This window comes from Ochotona princeps, chromosome 22 (assembly GCF_030435755.1).
Source record: "Ochotona princeps isolate mOchPri1 chromosome 22, mOchPri1.hap1, whole genome shotgun sequence".
NCBI classification, from domain to species: domain Eukaryota; kingdom Metazoa; phylum Chordata; class Mammalia; order Lagomorpha; family Ochotonidae; genus Ochotona; species Ochotona princeps.
Genome location: NC_080853.1, coordinates 24,596,630 through 24,616,810, shown reverse-complemented (window position 1 = coordinate 24,616,810; position 20,181 = coordinate 24,596,630). Strand labels below are relative to the sequence as shown.

The following is a 20,181-nucleotide window of genomic DNA, read 5'->3' as shown; positions in this document are numbered from 1 at the left end:
TTATGAAATCCAGTCTTCCCTCTCAGTATCCAGGAGGGGTTCCCAAAGTTCCAAGAATGCTTGTGGATAATAAAACCCACAGATACTCAAGTCCCTTATGCAAAACAGTATAGAATCTGTATATGATCTATGCATATCCTCTCATATACTTTATGGTTTGTAATGCATTTATTTTCATTTCATTGGAGAAAGATGGCGAGAGATCTTCTATCCCCTGGTTGATATAATAAATACCTGCAGCAGCCAAGCCTGAGCCAAGATCCTGTAACACCAAGTCGTCTCTGTGACGTGTATGGCAGAGACCCAGATACCTGCATCATCCTCTACTGCCTCCCGTGGTGTGCCATAGCAGGAGGCTGGAATTGGAAGCAGAGCTGGGCATTAAGCCCAGGCACTCCTGTGCGAAATGCAGGTGTCTTAAGTGGCATCCTAGCTCCTGTACCAAAGGCCACCTCTACCCACTATGCTTTTTGCATCATGTCTAGATTCTTCAGAATGCTTAATATGATGCACATGCAGTGAGGTTGGTTGAATCTTTAGACACAGCCAAAGGCACTACTGGTTGGCAGCTTTTTCTTCATACAAAGCAAACAGCTCATCTCTTTCCCACACAACATTTACTATTTTTTTCTAAGATTTATTTCATTTTTATTGGAAAGTCAGATATACAGAGAGAAGAAGAGACAGAGAGGAAGATCTTCCATCCATTGATTCGTTCTCCAAGCAACTGCAATGACTGGAGCTGCACCGATCCAAAGCCAGGAGCCTGGAGCCTCTTCTGGGTCTCCCACGCAGGTGCAGGGGCCCAAAGCTTCAGGCTGTCCTCGATTGCTTTCCCAGGTCACAAGCAGGGAGCTTGATGGGAAGCGGGGCCACCAGGATTAGAACCGACACCCATATGGGATCCTGGCATGTGCAAGGTGAGGACTTTAGCTACTAGGCTACCACACCAGGCCCAAAATTTACTATTAATGACAAATATGCTATGTGTTGTGTGCTAGAAATACAGAAATGGTTGTCAGCAAGCATTCTACTCAACTGAGGAAAGTCAAGGAACATGTGAGCCTACATACACCCTTGGAAGACACAATAAAAGAGCCCAAAATGGCAAGAAAAGCGGTTGGGGCGAGCTCTGTTTTTAATAGAAAGGCTAAGAGGGGAGGAGAAGGTGTTTACTGGGGCACAACGGGAGAGGGAGATCTTAACTGGATCCTCCAGAGTGTGGGGCATGGAGGTGCTCGCTGAACCACAATGTCCCCAAGCGCTGTTCAGTACCATTACTTTCTGAACTCACTGTCTAGTGGCTTGATGTTGTGTTGTTCACAGTTGATTCATCTGTAACTGAGGACATGGGGATGCTTGTGACAGCACCATCCCATATCCAAAGTCCTAGTTCAAGTCCCAGCTGCTCTGCTTCCAGTCCACCTCCCAGCTGATGTGCCCAGGAAAGCAACAGAAGATGCTCCAATTGCCTGGGCCCCTTCCATCTATGTGAGGAACCAAGATGGAGTTCTGAGCTCTTGCCTTCAGCCAAGGCCAACCCTGGCTGTTGGAGCCACTCAGGCAGTGAACTGAACCACCAGTTCAATCTCTCTCTCTCTTTCTCTTTCTGTCTCTCATACATGCACACAAACGCTCTCTCGCTCGCTCGCTTTCTGTCACTTCGCTTATCAGATAGATAGATAAATAAATAAATAAATAAATAAATAAATAAATAAATAAATAAATCTTTGGGGGTATGAAAAAAAACCACACACACACACACACACACACACACACACACAAAATGATGTTGCTTTCAGCTTTCAGGAAATATAATTTGGCAGAGAAATCTGCACTGTTCAACAATTCATAGTGAAGATGTAGGCAGATTGTCACTTAGTCTCAAATACTTCCAAGCTGAAATAACATAAAAAAAGGAGGGGTGGGGAGGGGTGAAAGGCAAAGAAAGGAAGTGGATGGGTGAGAAGAAGAGCGCCTACTGGTGCGGCAAGAACGCCTGGGGCAGGACCTGGGTTAGCACAGCACCTGTTCCAGGTTGACCTCTACACTTTTCCCTTGTCTGAAACGATAGCCCCTGGGGCTCAGACAGCCTTGACCTTGTCTCACAGGGCATGAAAGTGTTCAGAGTCGTGAGGACTCCTGTGCACCCTGGGAGAGACTTGGCTACACTAAGGCCAAGAAGAGTGGATGGCAACCAGCGTAAGCAAAATCTCACTGCTGGGAGGGCAAGGTGTTGCTGCAGACCGGGAGATAGAAACCCAGGCTGAGCAAAGGCTATAAAGAGAAAAGGGAGGCAGGTGGGAAGGTGTCGAGGACAGCAGTGGGATCAGAGCAGCGGTTGATGTGAGGATGGTCGCTGACACCATCACCCCATTGGCCATCGCATTGAACTGGCTCCATCAGGGCTAAGCTGTCCATGGGACTTGGAGGAAACTTAGGAGGCACACAGCACAAGTCCTACTTGCAGCTCCTTGGTAATGCAGTCAACATTGTGCATTTATGGGTGCTGCATGAATAGATTCAGACGATCACACTGCAGATGGAAAACACTTGAAAACAGATTGTATCTGTGCTGAACGTATGTAGTATACAACTATTTTGATGATATTTCAATGATGTTAGATATTGCTCACAATCAAGGATGATTTTTTAATTTTATTTTTTATGATGTTTACATGATTAAATAGGAGAAAGTGGGTGAGACCATTGTTTCCAAATTTCATTTTTCTTCTTCCTACATCCAAGGGAAGGGGAGAGAGAAGGGGAGAAGCCACACCCAGCCTTCCAACCACCTCAGTACCCAGGGATAGAGAACGGCTACCTGATGTCATCCCAGGGTCTCAGATGTGGAGCAGGCTCCAAGAGTTCTGCTTCAATAGTACTTTCAATAGTTCTGAAATACTGTCAACCTTAATGATCCAAGGATAAGGAAATCCTTCCAAGGTCCATTGGCTGACATAGTCCACCTCAGAGTTTCCATCTGCCCAGATATTTGCTGTGAATGTTTGGCTGGAGTATTTGACCAATTTGTTCTGCTCTCCTCCCTCTGCTGTGGTACCAGATGTCCTCTGCAGATCCCCATGTGCATCTGAGTATGCCATCTAAGTCGCTGAGGAGGCCCAGTTCTGACACATGCACTCTACTGTCAGACCATAGATCCTATGATTCTCCCCATGGTGGAAGTTATGATCCCAGCAGTTCAGTTGCGGGGACCCTCAAAGAAACCTCTTCTGAAAGGATCCCAGACCTGACTCTTGTGTATGCTTGCCAGTAAGGGGTCTGGCTCTGTCTGTCATCCAAATCAGCCTATGCACACACTGCTAGTTGCAATTGTTAGGTTAATTCTGTCTCCAGCTCTGTCTCTTACATAAACCAGTGGATACTGAGGCCCAGCCTAACTCTGCATAATGCACACTCAGCCCTATCATACACCAGAGGGAGCTACAGCATAGTTGGAGTGACCCCCAATAACTTGCACAAAGCCACCCCAGCCCTGATTCCTCTGCTTACTAGTTTGTGCAGCAGAGTGGTCCAGTCTGTCCCAAAGCCCATTCAACTCCCGTATATATCAATGGGCATTGAAACTTAGCTCAAACCAACTGACCCCAGTATCCAGCCCACACTCATGCTGGCAAATGCCACCGCCTGTCTAGCCAGGCCTGCCCCCAGCCCTGGTTCTCATGCTCACCAGTGGGAGTTGCAATCCTTCAGAGAGGTACCCACAGTTTCCCTACTGGGCCCACTGCCATTCCCAGATCTTACACTCTTCGGGTGGTTCTGTTCTGAAAGCTTAATAGGACTTGCCCTCAATCCCAGCATTTGTAAGCTGATGTTGCAGCAAAGCCCAACTAGCCAATCTGCTCTTACTCTGGTCTGTGCATGCACCAGTGGGTACAGTCAGTTAGCCCAGGCCTGTGGATGGTCACTGACACCTAACTAGGTTAAGTCCCCCTAACCTAGTTCACATGCAGGTCAACAGATCTTGTAGCCCTGCCTGAGGGCTGCTCCCAGGCCCAGTTCTCACGCTCACTAGTGGGAACAATGGTCCAGCAGGAGAGACCATCACAGCCCCCTTATTGGGCTTGAACCCCGCACCCCCGAAGTCTCACATGTGCTGGTCTGAGCTGTGGCAAGACTGGCATGGCCCACCTCACCTCAGCATTTGCTGGCAGGTGCTATAGCCTGGTCCAACCTGGTCTGCTCCCAGTTCCAGCTTAAGCTGCTGGGCACTGCATCCTAGCCCAGCCCAACCAGCCCCCAGCCCCAATCCTAATGTGAACTAGCTGATGCTGCAGGCCGACCTGGCCTCTCCTGCACCAATTCCTGGTTCTCAAATCTGCCAGTAGTTGTTATGAACTGACCCAGCCTTGCCTGCCCCCAAACATGACCTACTGGTATGCCAGAGGGTACCATAACCTGCCCTGATCTGGGCTGCTGTCAGCCTTAGTTCTTGCGCTCACCTATAGTGACTACATTCTGACAGAGAAGTTCCCCAAGCTCCTCTATCAGGTCTCCTCCCAGTGGCAGATATCACACACACTGATGGGTTCTTGGCCCAGACTGACTGATTCCATCTCCTGTGCTGGCAGAAACAGTGGCATTACCCAACCAGTCCACATTCATTCCAGTTCTTAATGTTGGGTACTACATCTCAGCCACACCTGGTCCATGCCCAGGCACAGCTCTCATGTGGTTCATCAGGTACCAAGACCTAGCCCAGTCAGGTACCAAGACCTAGTACCAGAGCCTCCCTGGCTCTGCTGAGCACCAGTGGGTGCTGGAGTCTAGTCCATTATGGCACACCCCAGACCCAGTCGACACTCATGCCAAGACATCCATGCCAAGGGACACTGCAGTCATGTCCAGCTGAAATTGCCACCCCCATTCCACTCTTGAGCTCACCAGTGAGAACCACAACCCAGCCAGGACATTCCCTTAGCTCCCCAAGAAGGCCTGTTCCCAGTCACAGATCTTGCACATGCCAGTGGTTGCTCTGACCAAGCTCAGCATAGCCCATCCCGTCTTGGCCTTTGCCATTGGACGCTGCAGCCTGACCTTTCCCAACTGACCCCTAGTCCCAACTGTTGCTGGCAGGTGCTTCAGTCTGCCCCTGCCCAGTTGGCTCCCATTCCTGGGTAATGCAAACCAGTAGGTGTGATAGCCTAGCCTGGAATGACCTGCACTCCAGCCTGGTTCCTGCAATGCCAGTGAACTATGGTTGACCCTGTCTGCATCCCTCCAGAACCAGCTCACACACTTGTCAACAGGTAGAGCTACCTTGCCCAGTCTGACCAACACCCAGGCCTGAACCATAAGCTCACCAGCAGGAGCTACAACATATTAGGGGGTTTCCCCCACCAGGCCCATTCCCAGACCCAGATCTCACATGTGCTAATGGATGCTCAACCCTTACCTGGTGTCATCTGCCCGCTGCATCCTGGCCTTTGTATGAGCTGGTGGGTGTTGTGGACTGGCCTGCCCCACACCCTGTTCTTGGGTGCACCTGTGGGTGGCTGGACCAGTTGGCCTGTTCCCAACCTCAGTACCCACAAGTGTCAGAGGGTTCCATGGTCATACCTAACTCAGGCTGTCACTACCCCAAGCTCTTAAACAAACCAACAGAAATTGCAGTTCCACGACGATGGGCCCACATATTCCTTACAGATCTACCCCAGACCTGATTCTCTCAAATGCTAATTAGTGTCATGGCCCATCCTAACATAACCCATCCCCTGTTCCAGCACTCATTGGCAGGTACTGAAATCTAGCCCTGCCAGGTAGGCCCCCAGTGCTAGCCTTTTTGTGCACCAATGGGTGATGAATGGCAGTAGTCAATGCTAACTAGCCCAACTCAGGTCTCCCACTTGGGTGGGTGTATCAGTCTGACCCAGAACAGTCCTCTGGCTTCCCACCTTCAGACCACTCAGTCTCAGCCTCCTCACTTACTTGCAAATATAGTGGCCTTGTAAGTGGAAATCCCCCAGTAGCCATTCCTTACCTGCAAAATATTTCCTCAGTGGTACTCCCTTGATTACATCCCATACCCCCTTCCCTGAGCCACCCACAGTCCCTGTGCCCAAGAGAACATGGGTTTCCCAGCCCACTCTTCCCAAGCCCACTCTTCTGGTGGAGTAACATGCTGGCCTGGAGCTCTGCCTGCCCACCAGAGACCCAGGATCATAGACGGGTTCCAAGAACCCATCCTCTGGGACCTTACCTCCCCTCTCGCCTGGGACACAAGTGCATGTGCAAGATCCCAGGCATGGCCCTCGGGCACACCACTCTAGGCTGGTACCTTTCTCTCTCCCCTTTCCCACCCACCTTTGGGACTGAAACAAGTGTGTCGCCTCAGGCCTACTCTGACAGCCTGCAGTTTGAGTCCCCAGGTCCCGGAGCTCATGGAACAGAGTAAAGCTTCCAGCAGCTCTGGCTCCACAAAAGTGGAAGGAGGCCACCACCCGCCTAGAGGTTATTTTGTACTTACAGGGTGATGTACTAGACCCTGCATCATTTCCTAAGAGAGAATTGAATGTCTTTAGGTTTTGGTGTCTTGAACCAATCCCCTTGGGTGTTGAAGACCACTGGTATACACTGGGTGCCCGGTGACATAATGAGGAATGGGGAAGTAGAGGTAGAGGCAGGGAGGGGAGAGGTTGTCTGCCAGGGATGTAAGGGCAGGTACTCCTGGGAGAGGAATGCTTGGCAGCAAAACATTTCAAGCTAGAATATTTAATCAGAAAAAAAAAAAGAAGTGAGAGTCTGAACCAAGAAGGGAAAAGCAAGAAGCTTGCATCAGCTTGTGGGAATCCTGGGTCCTGGACTGGTTGCTTTCCATGACTATGTTGTGGCAGACACAAGACTGCCTGGGATAGTGGGAAGTTGCCAGGGCTAGAATGAACTGGGGAGGAGCCAGAGGAAAGAGGGGAGATGGCAGGAACAAGTGAAGCAACTAGAGAACCCACCCAGCAGCCCACGGAGTGGATTCTGCAGCTAAGAATCACCAGACCCCAGCTGGTGGACAGAACCATGGTGGTGCAGAGGTCGTACAACTCATTGTCAATAGCAGACAAGCAGACAGACCACACCAAGAGCTGTGCATAGTGCATTTGCTGCCCCTCCCAGATAGCTCTGCCTGGTGAGACTAGAGGACACTTCACAGCCACATGTTTCAAAGCCAGCGTTGCAGCACTAACCTCTTAGGGTCTTGGGAGCCTTCATGTGAAATATAGTATGCGTATCTAAGGGTCCCTTCAGCACCGTGTGCAAATAAGCTGTTGAGTCCAGAGCAGAAGGAGCCACACTTTGGGCTCCTGCTGCAACCTGTTGCTGCTGGTCAGCCACAGACCAGTGGCCTGCACCGAGGCCATGCTGCCCCTCCATGGCTGAGCAAGGAAGTGCAGCAGCAGCAGGTGTAGCTGAGGGGCAAGACCTTGGTGTTCAAAGCCCAGCCAGGAGGGAGCGGGCTGTTTCCGACAACCAGCAACGTACACTGAGCATGACAACTCAACATAGAAAAGCTGCACTCATCAGCCTCTAGAACATATATTTGTCCTGTGTTGCAAAATACTTTTTGGCTTCACAAACAGGATAGCCTGGAGTATTCATTGTGTAAGATGTCTTGGCCAGGCCAATACTTCAACAAACTCTCCTTCACCTCCCTCCCCTACTCCTACTTTCCCACCCCTGGACAAACATCCCCCAAAGGCCCCATATATCCTAGAATGGAGGCTGGCAAACCAGTTTACATGAAACCTGCTTATCCAGGCATTAGTATGTAATTTCACCAAAAGTGACCTTTTTTTTTTTTCAATACAAATCTGGATGCTGGCATTTCTTGAAACACCAGACTCTGGTAAGATAGGGAGGAGGGTGGAACTGGGCTGATAAAGGAAGGAGATGGGGTTCCACTCACCATTGCCCTGGTGGCCTCATGATGCCTCTTCTGTGCCTCCTGTCATCTACACAACCCTGGGAGACTTTGGGCTTGAGTGCCCCTAGATTTCTCAGAAACCTGGAACTCTCAGGTACACAAGTCCCCTCTCTAATGAGAAGGGCCTTGGCCCAGAACGGGGTCTGGTAGGAGTGGCCCCCGGACCTGTCATGGCTCCTCACTCCCAGCTTCTCAGGGCTTGGGGTGTCAGAAGTCACAGTCACCTGTGTTCCCAGGTCTATTCCAACTCACCTATGCTCTCTCTTTGCTCCTCTGCAGCGCCTGCACCTCAGTGAAGATGTGGCAGGGGCGACATTCATGGCAGCAGGCAGCTCGGCCCCAGAGCTCTTCACCTCCGTCATAGGTAGGTGACAACCGCAGAGGAAATCCCAGACCTTTGCCCTTCAAAAGGAAAGGTCCCTAGGAGCACATGATCCCCAGGGGTGATTATCTGCCATGTCTGGGACAGGGGACTCCACAGGCCCCAATGCGGCTGTTCTACTGCTGTTCCTCTCCACTCTTGGGGGCCTTGCAGTGGCACTCTTGCTGTGCTTGAACTTGTCCCAGACTCAATGGCTTAGAAAGCTACCTCTGACCCTTCAGATCCTGAGCACAGCGTAGCATTTACAAAGCACTCACCCTGACCTCTCACCTTGCACTGGGGCTAACGTGATTCTTTGTTCCAGGGGTCTTCATCACCAAGGGAGATGTGGGAGTTGGCACCATCGTGGGCTCAGCCGTCTTCAATATCCTGTGCATCATTGGGGTCTGCGGACTCTTCGCTGGCCAGGTAAGAGTGACCACTCATTGACTGTAGCAGAAATAACGAGTGTGGGCTGGGAGGGCAGAAAGCTGATGCTGGAAATGGTCTTTATCATATTTCCAAATTTTTATTTCAGACCCAATAGTTTTATGTGTTTATGGGATATAATATCATCACAATACATGTATACAGTGTGTTGTGATTGCAGCACAGCAGCTGGCGTCTCTATCATCTCAAACAATTATCGTTTCTCTGTGTTGGTAAATCTCCCAAGTGCTCTCTGCTAACTCTTTGGAAACATACAATTAGATGTTGTCTGTCACAGTTATCCTACTGTGCTGTGGGACATAACAGCTGGTTATTCTTTCTATCTCACTGCACCCCAGTACCTGCCAAACATCCTTTCTTTGTCATCTCTCACTTCCCACCAACATTCCCATCCTCTAATAACCATCACTGTACCCTCTTCTATGAGGTCAGCATTTTAGTGACCACATGGGGTTGAAAACTTGTGCAAGATTTGCTTTTCAGGGCCTGACTTATTTCCTTATCAATTTATCTTCCAATTCCACCCATGTTTTCACAAATAATAGATTGCATTTTTGTGGCTGAATAGTATTTCTCTGTGTATAAATGCCTCCTTTTCCTTTTCCATTCAACTGTTAGTGGATGTCTAGGTTGATGCTGTATCTTGGCTGCTGTGGCTAATGCTGCAATCCGGGTGGGCATGTAGATGTCTCTTTGCCATCCTGATTTCAATTTACTGGGGACATACCCAATAGCAGAAATGTTAGGTTATGTGGTAGTTTGGAACCTCTATACCATCTTCCATTATGCATTAATTAGCATTTTTATCAATTGTGTGTGAGAGTTCAGGGACTGTCTGGCTGGGATACAAGTAGTCTTGGGGTGTGGTAGCATTGGGGCAGGGTGAGAGATGCCATGACCTAGGTAGCCCACCTTTCTGGACTGGGCAGTCACATCACCATTATTCCAAAGGAATATGGACTCTCCATAAATAATTAACAGGCCTGAAAGACACAGGCTGTGAATGTGAGGGGGTCATATTCATTTTTGGTAAGTGACTCATCTGAACTAGAATGACGGAAACAATTGTGGACGAGGTTTGACCTCAGCAGAAATAGAATCAGTGAGAACAAGAGGCAGGGAAAATGATTGTGTGCTGCTGAAAGTGATCTGCAGTCATCACGCAAGTTGGGATGTAGCCTTTCTTAGCCTGCAGTCCTAGAGCGTTTTAATGTCGTATGTGCGTTAGTCTTCTGGGGGCTCGGGAAGGGCCTGAGCAGTCTGCAGTTTGCGGAGACCGTCACATCAGAAGGTTTTGTGGGCCTGTAGAACTTGGTTTGCTGACAGCCTTGAGAAGATGCTTGGAGTTCTTGCAGGTGGAAGAGTGTGCGACATTCAAGGGGGAGCCAAGGGGCAAGCTATGGGACAACCACAGACCAAGCTAGAGGGCACGCTACCGGCAGCCATGGGGCAGCCATAGGACAAACCATGGGACAAGCTATAGGGCAACCATGGGGCAAGCTACAGGGCAGACACAGGGCAGCAATGGCGCAAGCTACAGGGCAGCCACAGGGCAGTTATGGAACAAGCCATGGGGCATGCTACAGGGCAGCCATGGGGCAAAATGGGCAAGCTACAGGGCAGCCACAGGGACAAGCCACAGATCAAGTTAGAGGGTAAGCTACAGGCTAGCCATGGGGCAGCCACAGGGCAGCTACTGGGCAAGCCAACCTCAGCAGCAGCTGGGGATTCCCAGGGTTTTCAGATGCTGTCAGTTCCTGTGTCCCGATTTCTTCATAAGATTGTGCCAGGGTTTAAATGTGACTCTTTTGCTCCCCCCACCCACCCACCACCAAAATAAAAACTCATCCAATTCAGAAACCTTAATCCATAAACTCATCTGTGGATGGCATTTGGGGACGGGACCTTTGGGATTAGATGAGGACGTGAACATCAGAGGCATCAGTGGTTGTATAAAAAGAGGAGAGACAACCTGAGCTGGCACACATGCCTTGCCTCACCCTGGCATGCCCTTGCCTGATGCAATGTTATTCTCTCAGTCTTCCTATCCCACAGAACCATGAGCTACACAAACCTTTAGTCTATCGATGACCAGGTCTCAAGAAAATGAACAAAGACTGAACCAGACTCAGAGCTGATACAATGCAGAGCTCTCCACCCAGACCCTAAAGCCTGAGCCTCTTCCAGAAAGAGACGATTTCTTGGAGCAGCTTCTCTCGGAACATTGGGGAAGCTGGTGATCCCACCCAGCTGACATGGACCCCCTGTGCAGACCACGTGGGGTCCTACTGGCCCCTGGCTGCCGTGAGGGTCAGGAAAGTCTCCCCATCCACCTTCTGACACCCCTTCAGCCAGGCCACCTGCGTTCCAGCAGCCAGCTTGTTTCTCTTAGCACCAACCAGAGATTTGTCCCCAGTACACCCTTGCTGCTTTTCACTGCCCATTTCTCACCACCTCTATCTTCATGCCATCGATCCATCCAGATTGTTCCTGGGTAGAGGGATATCTTGCTATGACCAGCATTCAGCTCTAGGGCTGTCAGGTGCAGGGGTCCCTTCCGCAAAGGGGTCTCTAATCAGCTGTTTCTATGCCTGGAGATTCTGCACATCTCACTAGATGGAACACCATCCTGACACTCAGCAGTGCTTCCTAAAATCTTCAGTATCGCCTCTCTCCACCTATCTCTCAGCATTTCAAATAAATAAAATGAATCAAGAGTACATCTCCTGACAGTCTCCGTCTTCATCTTGGGTGCCCCTTGCAGCCCCCTGGCTCCACTCTGCTCGGGTGCCTGCTCACATCCTTCCAGAAGTGGAAAGTGACACCCAGTGGAAGAGCCTGTTGCTGTAGGCACACTTGTAATTAGCACCATGTCCGCTAGCAGTGTGCTTATTAGCCTTGCTGTTATTAGTGTTGTCATTAGTGCATTAGTCATTTCTACCTGAAGCTTGACTTAGAAGCAAGCCCCGGGGAGGGGAGAGAATGTGAAAAAAGAAATGAAAACAGATGACTGGACTGTGTCTAGTCAACGCCACACAACTCACAGCTTAGGGAGTAGGGTGAAGGCACACGTGGCTTGTAATTCATTAGCAGTACAGTTCCAGCAGCAGCTTGGTTGCGGCACCTGCCAAAAAGGCACGTGATGTCCTGGGCATCACTCATACCGGCGTGTGTCACCTGATGCTCTCTACAAAGCCTCTGCCAGCTCATGTCATAGCCACATGTGACCTTGGTGAGAAGTAGCCACCATAATTGTTGTTAGAAGCAACCTGCAGGATGACTCTCATGGCCAGCCCTTGCCACTGGCTCTCCTTGTCCTGTGTCCACTTGGACATGTCTTAGGCCATGTAGGCCACTTGTTCAGGGCTTCACAGAGTTCCAGGATTGCCTAATATGTAAAAGAATGTTTGAAAAGTCCATCAGACTGGTCTGGATTTGAATACTGACTCTACCTGGAGAAGTGACCTCAGCTCTGTAAGTCTCAATATTCTCATCTATAGCCTGAGTGTAAGCGTGTCTACTTCCCAGTGTTGCCATAAAGACAGAACACAGCAGGCTTAGCCTTACTAGTCCCTGGCCCACACAGTAATGCCATGAAGGTCAGACAGCAGTGTTAGCTCTCAGGATTCCCTGAGTTCTCACCTCTGAGTTTCACCCGAAATCGCCCGATCAGCTAGTATTGATGGAACTGGGCAGCAAGAACGTCCACAGCCTAATGAACAGCCATAGAATACATGGTGAGAACACAAGGGAAGGTCAGGGAGCCTGTCTTCTCAATCAAAATTAAGGAGGCTATCACAAGACTGGCCCCTGCTTCTGTGCAGTCTGCTCAGTGGAAGGAAAATAAAGAAAAGGAAGCCGCCCACCTCTACATGCAGAAAAGGCCTCCCAGGCAGCAGAGCTGCTCCACTGGAATGTTATGGCAAAGGATGGAAAATGGGAATGGAAGAGATTAATAAATGCAGTCCTGGGCCTCACTGAGCATGGATGTCTATGCTGACCCACACCTTCACTTGACTGGGAGAAAGCCCGCGGGCCTCTCCAACCCATTAGGGCAAGGAAGCACAGCACGTGACCAAGTGGGTAACCCATGTGAAATGAAAGTAATTAAGCTGTAAGGTTTGAGCTCCTGTCTCAATTAGGGTTTTGATGGATTCCATGTAATTAAATGTCGGCTGCATCTGCAGTTTGTAAACAGGCCCAGCACTACGGCGTCCGCCTAAGGTGCTTTGGGGGTTTTATGGGACAAAAAGGAAATTGCTTCTTAGAAAGTGGTTTAGAGAGTGGTTCTTGGCATCCGCACAAGACATGTTTAGGGCTGCAGTCCTGTGAGTTTTCTTGATTTAAAAAACAAAATAATAAAAATAACAACAAAGAGAACACACCAAGCTTTTGCTGCAACACTCCAATGTATTTCATGTTATTGAAAGGACTTGATGCCAATTTTGTAAAACAATGTACTTAAGAATTTAAATCCACTATTCTGAGCATGGTAAGCTTCCAATCCATAACCACAAACAGAGTAAACAGTTTAACTCCATTGCAGATTAGGACTCTCCTATTCTGGTTATTACCAACCGGCAGATGGTTCCAGTTTTTTTATGAAGAACTCTAACATCAGCTGCCCAACATCCACAAAATGTGCCTGATGCTCTTTGGCCAGCTCCCTCCAATCTTGACTGGGTTTTGCTTTTTTCCAAGAGCACCTTGTCCATGCTGGCTCATTTACACAAACCCAAGCAGCACCCAGTGGTTGCACGTCTGGATTCAGATCTGCCTGCCTTTGGGTTTCCCCAGAAGAAGACTCTAAGCCAAGATCCAAGCCCAAGTAGTTTATTTCAAGAGTGATCTCAGGAAACACCAGAAAACCAGTGATGAATGAAAGGCAAGGGAAGAGAAGGCAGCCACTAAAAAGATGTTCTGAGTGAGTGTCACTCTGAGCAATGAGATTTAATCTTTTCTGGAAACAGGAAGCCATCTTAGAGCACAGACCTCTAAGTTAACCCATGGAAGGCACCAGTAGGTAGGGGATTTGTGCACTGACTTCCATCATTCATTGGTTAAATATGACACTAATTCCCCAGCACAGGCCCAGAGGGCTTTGTGGTTCGAAGTATACTTTGAGGCAGAGTGCCGTCAAGGCTAGCTGTTGGAAGGACCTGAAATGGTAAAAGCAGGGAGATAGGAGTAGGCCTGTGAAGTGTGATAGAAACTCAAGGCACACACTCACCTTCAGCCCAGAACAAAACAAAGCCATGGGTACTGGGCACACCTGGCAGCAGAGCATTTTGCGTTTAGGGAATTTCCTCTAGGACTGAGAACAGCACCTGCTGATTATCAAAGCTTCTGCAATGTGCTGATGCCATACAAATATTTTATAAATAGTTATAAAAATACACCCACTGAGCCTAAAGACAGTATCAACCTTATTGACAGGCAAGGATATGGGGCAGAGGGTAGGTGGTGGGATGGGAGGCAGGGGTCTTCTGTGAAGGAGTTAAGACTGGATTTGAGGGCCTGGCATAGTGGTCTAGTGGCTAAAGTCCTCACCTTGAATGTGCCGGAAACCAGTATAAGCGCTGGTTCTAATCCCGACAGCTCCACTTCACATCCAGCTTCCTGCTTGTGGCCTGGGAAAGCAGTCGAGGACAGCCCAAACCCTTGGGACCCTGCACCCGCATAGGAGACCTGGAGGAAGTTCCTGGCTTCTGGCTTCGGATTGGCACAGCACCGGCTGTTGCAGTCACTTGGGGAGAAGATCTTCCTCTCTCTCTCTCCTCCTCTCTGTATATCTGACTTTCCAATAAAAAATAATAAATAAATATTTTTAAAATTTTTTTAAAAGACTGGATTTGAGCCCACATCTGCTGGCTTTGGAACCTGTTCTCTTGCCATATGGGGAACCTGGAAAATTTCAGATCTCCAAGTTTGTCCTCACTCTGAGATGCTGTTCTGAAATTAGACCCATTCTCAAATCCACATCTAGACTCCCTGGGAAGCTTCTGGTTTCAGGTAACAGAACTCCAACTCTACTTGGCTTCTTGGATGAAAGTAATTTATTAGTGCCTCTGGAAACGGCAAAGGAGAATGGACATGGGGTCTGGTTTCCTCAGGGCCCTGACCCCATTGCTGTGAGTCTCTTATCGTCACGTTCCTCTGTATCCCTCATCAGAGTCGTTTTGCTTCATGGCAGAAGGTGGCCGTAGAGCAGTTTCCAGCCTCGTGTGCACGTACCATATCAGGGAAGAGAATCATCTCATGCACTCCTGTAACACCATCACACAAAAGCCTGATTGAGATACAGGTATTTGATGCATTGGGCCTTTCCCCATTCTCTGAGTGCCTGTGTTTGAATCCCAACTCCACTCTCAAGTTCAGCTTTCTGCTAATGTGCACCCTGGAAGGCAACAGATGATAGCTCAAGTATTTGGGTCTCTGCCAGCCATGTAAACAATCCACATGGATGTCCAGCCCTGGCTATTGCAGACACTGGGAGAGTTAATCGGCAAATGGAAGATCTTTCTCGCTATCTCTCTTTTTCTGTTTCCCTCTCCTCCCAACATATACCTTCTATGTCTCACACACACAAACCTCCTATGTCTTTCTGACTTTCAAATAACCAAAAATAACTACATAAAATATCTAAAATCATAGTTGGGCCAACTCAAGTTACCCAACCCTCCCTGAACCAATCATTGAATTAAAGGAACTAGAATTACTCCATTGGCTTAGATTAACCAAGAAACACCCAAACCGTTTCTTCCTTTTCCAAGAGCAGGAAATCTGACTGTTTCTACCTCACATACATAGCCATGGGTTCCTGGTTATCACGCAATGCAGAGAGAATGGGCTGCAGAACAAAACCTCAGTTCAGCCTCAGTAGTTGCTTTTCCTGGACAGGTATCACCCACACACACACACACACACACACACACACACACACACACGCACCAGTGCACACCAGTGCATACAGATGGGCCATTGGATCTTTGTGTGGTTCCCACTTCTAGAAGAAATAACCTAGGAATGAGCTTACTGGGTGGCATCATAGATATGTTTGTAGGAAGCTACCTACAGCATCTCAGAGTGGCTGAACCTTTCTGTACTCCCACCCACAATATGTGAAATTCCAATTCATCTGCATCATCACTGACCCTTAGTATTAGGTATTATCGAGTTTGCTTTGTTTCTTTCTGTTGTAATTTCAGCCATTGCACTGGGAGTGGGTGGTACCTCATTGGTGGTTTTAATTTTCATTTCCCTCACATGCCATCATGTGCAACCTCCTTCCAGGTGCTTATTGCTCATCTTCTTTGGATACAAAGTCTGTTCAAATCTTTACCCATTTGTTAACTGGGATTTTTTTTCTCTTCGTATTCCATTGTCTCTATGATCTCTAAATTACTGCACATAACCACTCCTGAGTCCTTTTGTGCAGTCCATTTCCATTTCCAAATCAAAAGAGGTGAGGCCACTGGAAATGACTTGGAGTGACTGCAGTGATATCTTCAGTTTTGTTGCTTACACTTTGGTTTGCAAGAGTGGGGCTCAGCACCACCCTCCTGTTGGGTGGAAGGGAGTTATTGCCCATTGACCAATAAGCTTTGGCATAGTAATAACTGAAATCTGATATGCATCCTTCCAGAAATGTGAGAAGCAAAGCAGAAGTCGCTGACAGCTGGACAGAAGGTTCCTTCCATGTAATTAAGTTTCATGTTGCTGCTCAAGAGTGAGCATCAGATCATCCCCTACTTCCTAAGAAAGGGCATCCCTGGTGCTGGCACCAACTTTGCACACAAGGAGCCCGGCAATTTACAGCAGTGGGGCACCCTCTTCAGTCAAAAGCATCTTTGGGGCACAGATGTCTTTCTGCTGCAGAATGCACTGTCCTCCTGTCTTACCTCTAAACATAGACAAGTGAGCTCCTAGTAGAAATCTGTTAGGCAGGCTCATGCCACATTGTATCAGGTTCGGGCCAGCCCTTGAAATAAACAGAAAGAAATATAGATTGTGGACAGCCTGGCAAGTAGTTGAAGCTGAGCTGCAGTGAGGACAGACAGCCATTCTGGCTAGGCAGATGCTTGCTCTTTTTATTGTTTTGTTTCTCAACAAACACAGCTATGACCCTTCCCCCATGCCAAGCACTGGTCTTGCAGCTTCATGCACACCTGCTTGTTGGCTCCTCACTGGGATCCTCTGAGGAGAAGGTAATTTGCAAAAGAAGACACCCAGGCTTAGAGAATTTCAGCAACAAGGCAATTGCAAAATCAATGAGTTGGGAGGTGTTGAGAGCTGCCAAGGGGCAGCCAGCAGCCCTGAAGTGGTCGCTTCTCTCTGAAGTCAGGCTCATGTCTCCATCAGACTAGGGCCACCCTCAATATCGCTGCCCCCTCATGCTTCTGTCACAGCTTAGTGCCTTCCTATCACCCTGCCAACAGAGGAGCATGGAGGGGTGGCAGGGAAGGATGGACCAGCCACTGCCTCCTTCTCCCTACCTAGAGTATGTAGGGTATCTGTTGAGCCTCTGTACTCCTGAAGGGCTTGAGTCATGTGGTTTATTCCAGAGAGCTCTGAAAGCTACCAAGTGGGCCCAGGTAGCCACCAGCACAGGGCACTGGGACTGCTAGACTGCATGGAGACCTGCTCTTTATGCACAGTCTGAGCCTGTAGACCAACCCAAGGGACATGAAGAATCCAAGTCCTGGCCTCTTAACTCATCCCAGTCAGAAGCCTTCCCATGGTCAAAGGGAACTCAAGGTGAGGTCGTGAGGTTACAAGTAGATCGGCAAAATAAAGGCTGCTTGCTGCCATGCTCCCAGCCAGCAGCACTCCCTTGGTCTGACCTCTTGTTGACTTCCCAGCACCAGTGCACACAACACTATATGAGCAGTGACAGAACAGACCAGCTCTCATGCCTTGCAGTCAGCGTCCATGGCAGAAGCCATAGCCAGCACCTGCATCCTGGGGCCAACAACACTTCAAAGTACATGCCTGACTTTGTACAATGATGTTTCTTTTTTTTCTCTACATCATCTGTGAATCTAAAGCCAAGGTAATAATGCATTGATCGTGTTCTGGGGTGGGGGTGAGGGAGGTTTTTTTTATCATACTTATGTGAGCAGCAAGTTCATTCATCGATTTAACAAATATTTACCAAGGGCCTCCTCTATATCAGTAACTACTCTCCCAGGCACTAGAGGGACACTAGTGGAAAATTACATTCAAAAGCAGGCTGTGCTTTTGAATAACCAACAAAGGCCATTGGCTGGTAGTTGGACATTAGGGTGGGTGGGTGGGTGGATGGAGACAGATTGAAACATTCATGCACTGAGAAATGAGAAATGGAGATATCTTATCTCATATGAAGAGCAGTGCTATGAAGCATAGACAAATAAAGCATGGGATAAGAGGGACTGTGTCCTAAAGGGCTTCTTAGAAAGAGAGATAACCATTGCTACAAGGGCTGATAATACAATGTGGTGGGAAAGGAAAACACCACATTCCACTCTGTGAAGGCAATGACATCACTTAAATAAAACATGGGCCCTGACTTGGGCACTGCTTTGGACATGAGTCTGTCTGAGCAGACGGAATGTGCCATCCAAGCAAGCAGACAGCCATTGCCCCCTGAGACACTAATATGTTGGCCCACTAGCCTCACAAGCTAGAAGAAGAAGGCAGCAATGCACAGAATGATGGGACTATGCATGAGGGCCAGCCATCTCTGACATGATGAAATGAGGGATGAGTCTCTGGACGTGTAAGGGATCTCTCTTCTAACAGCTCCCCAGGAGCATGCCTCTTTGCCTGCCTCTGCTGTGTGTGCTGCAGGAAGAGTGATGTGGGCACTTTGTAAGAAGACCTCACTGAGGCATTGATAAGCGACTGACTGATAATGTTTTGCCTGATGCAGAGCAGGAAAAGAATGGATCTCCTATCACAGTTTATAGTGTCCTATAGTGTGGTGAACACACACACTTAGAAATTATTTGACAGATGCCTGGGTGGTCAGAGGGCTAGAGGAATGTTGTGAGTTGCCAGCAATGACAGGTGGATTGAAACACTGAAAAGCCTAGGCAGAATGTGACATTGTGTCAAGATGCAGAACTAATGGCTTTATGTGGACTTCCAGGCACTACTCTGTGGATGAAGTGGACAAGGTGAACCAGACAGGGAAAGTTCCTGCCTGCCCAGACTTCACAGACTAGGGAGGCAAAGGGCATGGCAACCAGGAAATGATCAAATGATAGGGAAGAAAGTTCTTGAAGGAAATGCACTGAGGAATGAGGTAGGGGCTAGAGCACCATGAGCCCACAGTGGCCAAGGAAAGCATCTGAGGGAATCCCACCTTCATGTGCAGAACTGGAAGAAGAAACTTCAGATGGAAAGAAATGTTCATGTGCAGGCAGGAGCCAGTGGGGTGGACTGACAGGGAAGCAAGCAGGCACTTCAGAATGCAAAGTGGCCTTGGGCATTTTGGCAAAATCATGCCCAAGGCTCAGTGGAAATGGGATCTTGCAGGAGCAAGATGGTGGCAGGAAAGCTGCGAAAAGACTGGAGTGGATTAGGGGGCAGTAAAGATAATAGGAAGTGATTGGTGGGCATCAGAGTCGTCCCTGGAAGTGACACTAAGACTTGCTAATGAATCAGAAACAGAGGATAATGGAATGAGATTAATCAGGGAAAACACCAGTTTTTTTTTTAAGATTTATTCATTTTATTACAGCCAGATATACACAGAGGAGGAGAGACAGAGAGGAAGATCTTCCGTCCGATGATTCACTCCCCAAGTGAGCCGCAACGGGCCAGTGCGCGCCGATCCAAAGCCGGGAACCCGGAACCTCTTCCGGGTCTCCCACGCGGGTGCAGTGTCCCAATGCATTGGGCCGTCCTCGACTGCTTTCCCAGGCCACAAGCAGGGAGCTGGATGGGAAGTGGAGCTGTCGGGATTAGAACCGGTGCCCATATGGGATTCCGGGGCTTTCAAGGCGAGGACTTTAGCCGCTAGGCCACGCCGCCGGGCCCAACACCAGTTGTTGTATCCTGAGTAATGGAAGTGGGTCAAGGAATAGTTCCTCCTCAATTCAAATAACAAGTGATAATATATATGCTTATATATACTACACATGCTATTATATACTAATTTATTTATACTAACACTTATACTAAATCTAATATTTATACTTATTTGAAAGGCAGAGTGACAGAGAGATCTTCCATCCACTGGTTCTTTTCCCTAGATGGCTGCAATGGCCAGGACAAGCTGGGATCAACTCAGGAACCAGAAATTCTACCTGGATCTCCCACATGGGTTGCAAGGGCCCAAGCAGTTAGGCCATCTTTTGCTGCTTTCCTAGACATAATAGCAGGAAACTGGATGGGAATTGTAGCAGCCGGAACTTGTGTGTGTGCCCACAAAGGATGCTGATGTTACAGG

At 48.7% G+C, this 20,181-nt stretch overlaps 1 protein-coding gene across 1 annotated transcript in view; it reads left to right on the top strand.

Annotated features, from left to right (window-relative positions):
• The window catches only part of SLC24A3 (solute carrier family 24 member 3), a 445,716-nt gene that overhangs the window by 330,895 nt on the left and 94,640 nt on the right, over positions 1 to 20,181 (top strand). Inside the window, exons 5-6 of the mRNA XM_004585641.3 lie at positions 8,213 to 8,297; positions 8,620 to 8,723. Of these exons, the coding sequence (XP_004585698.3) occupies positions 8,213 to 8,297; positions 8,620 to 8,723 (189 nt within the window). The remainder of the gene's footprint in view (positions 1 to 8,212; positions 8,298 to 8,619; positions 8,724 to 20,181) is intronic.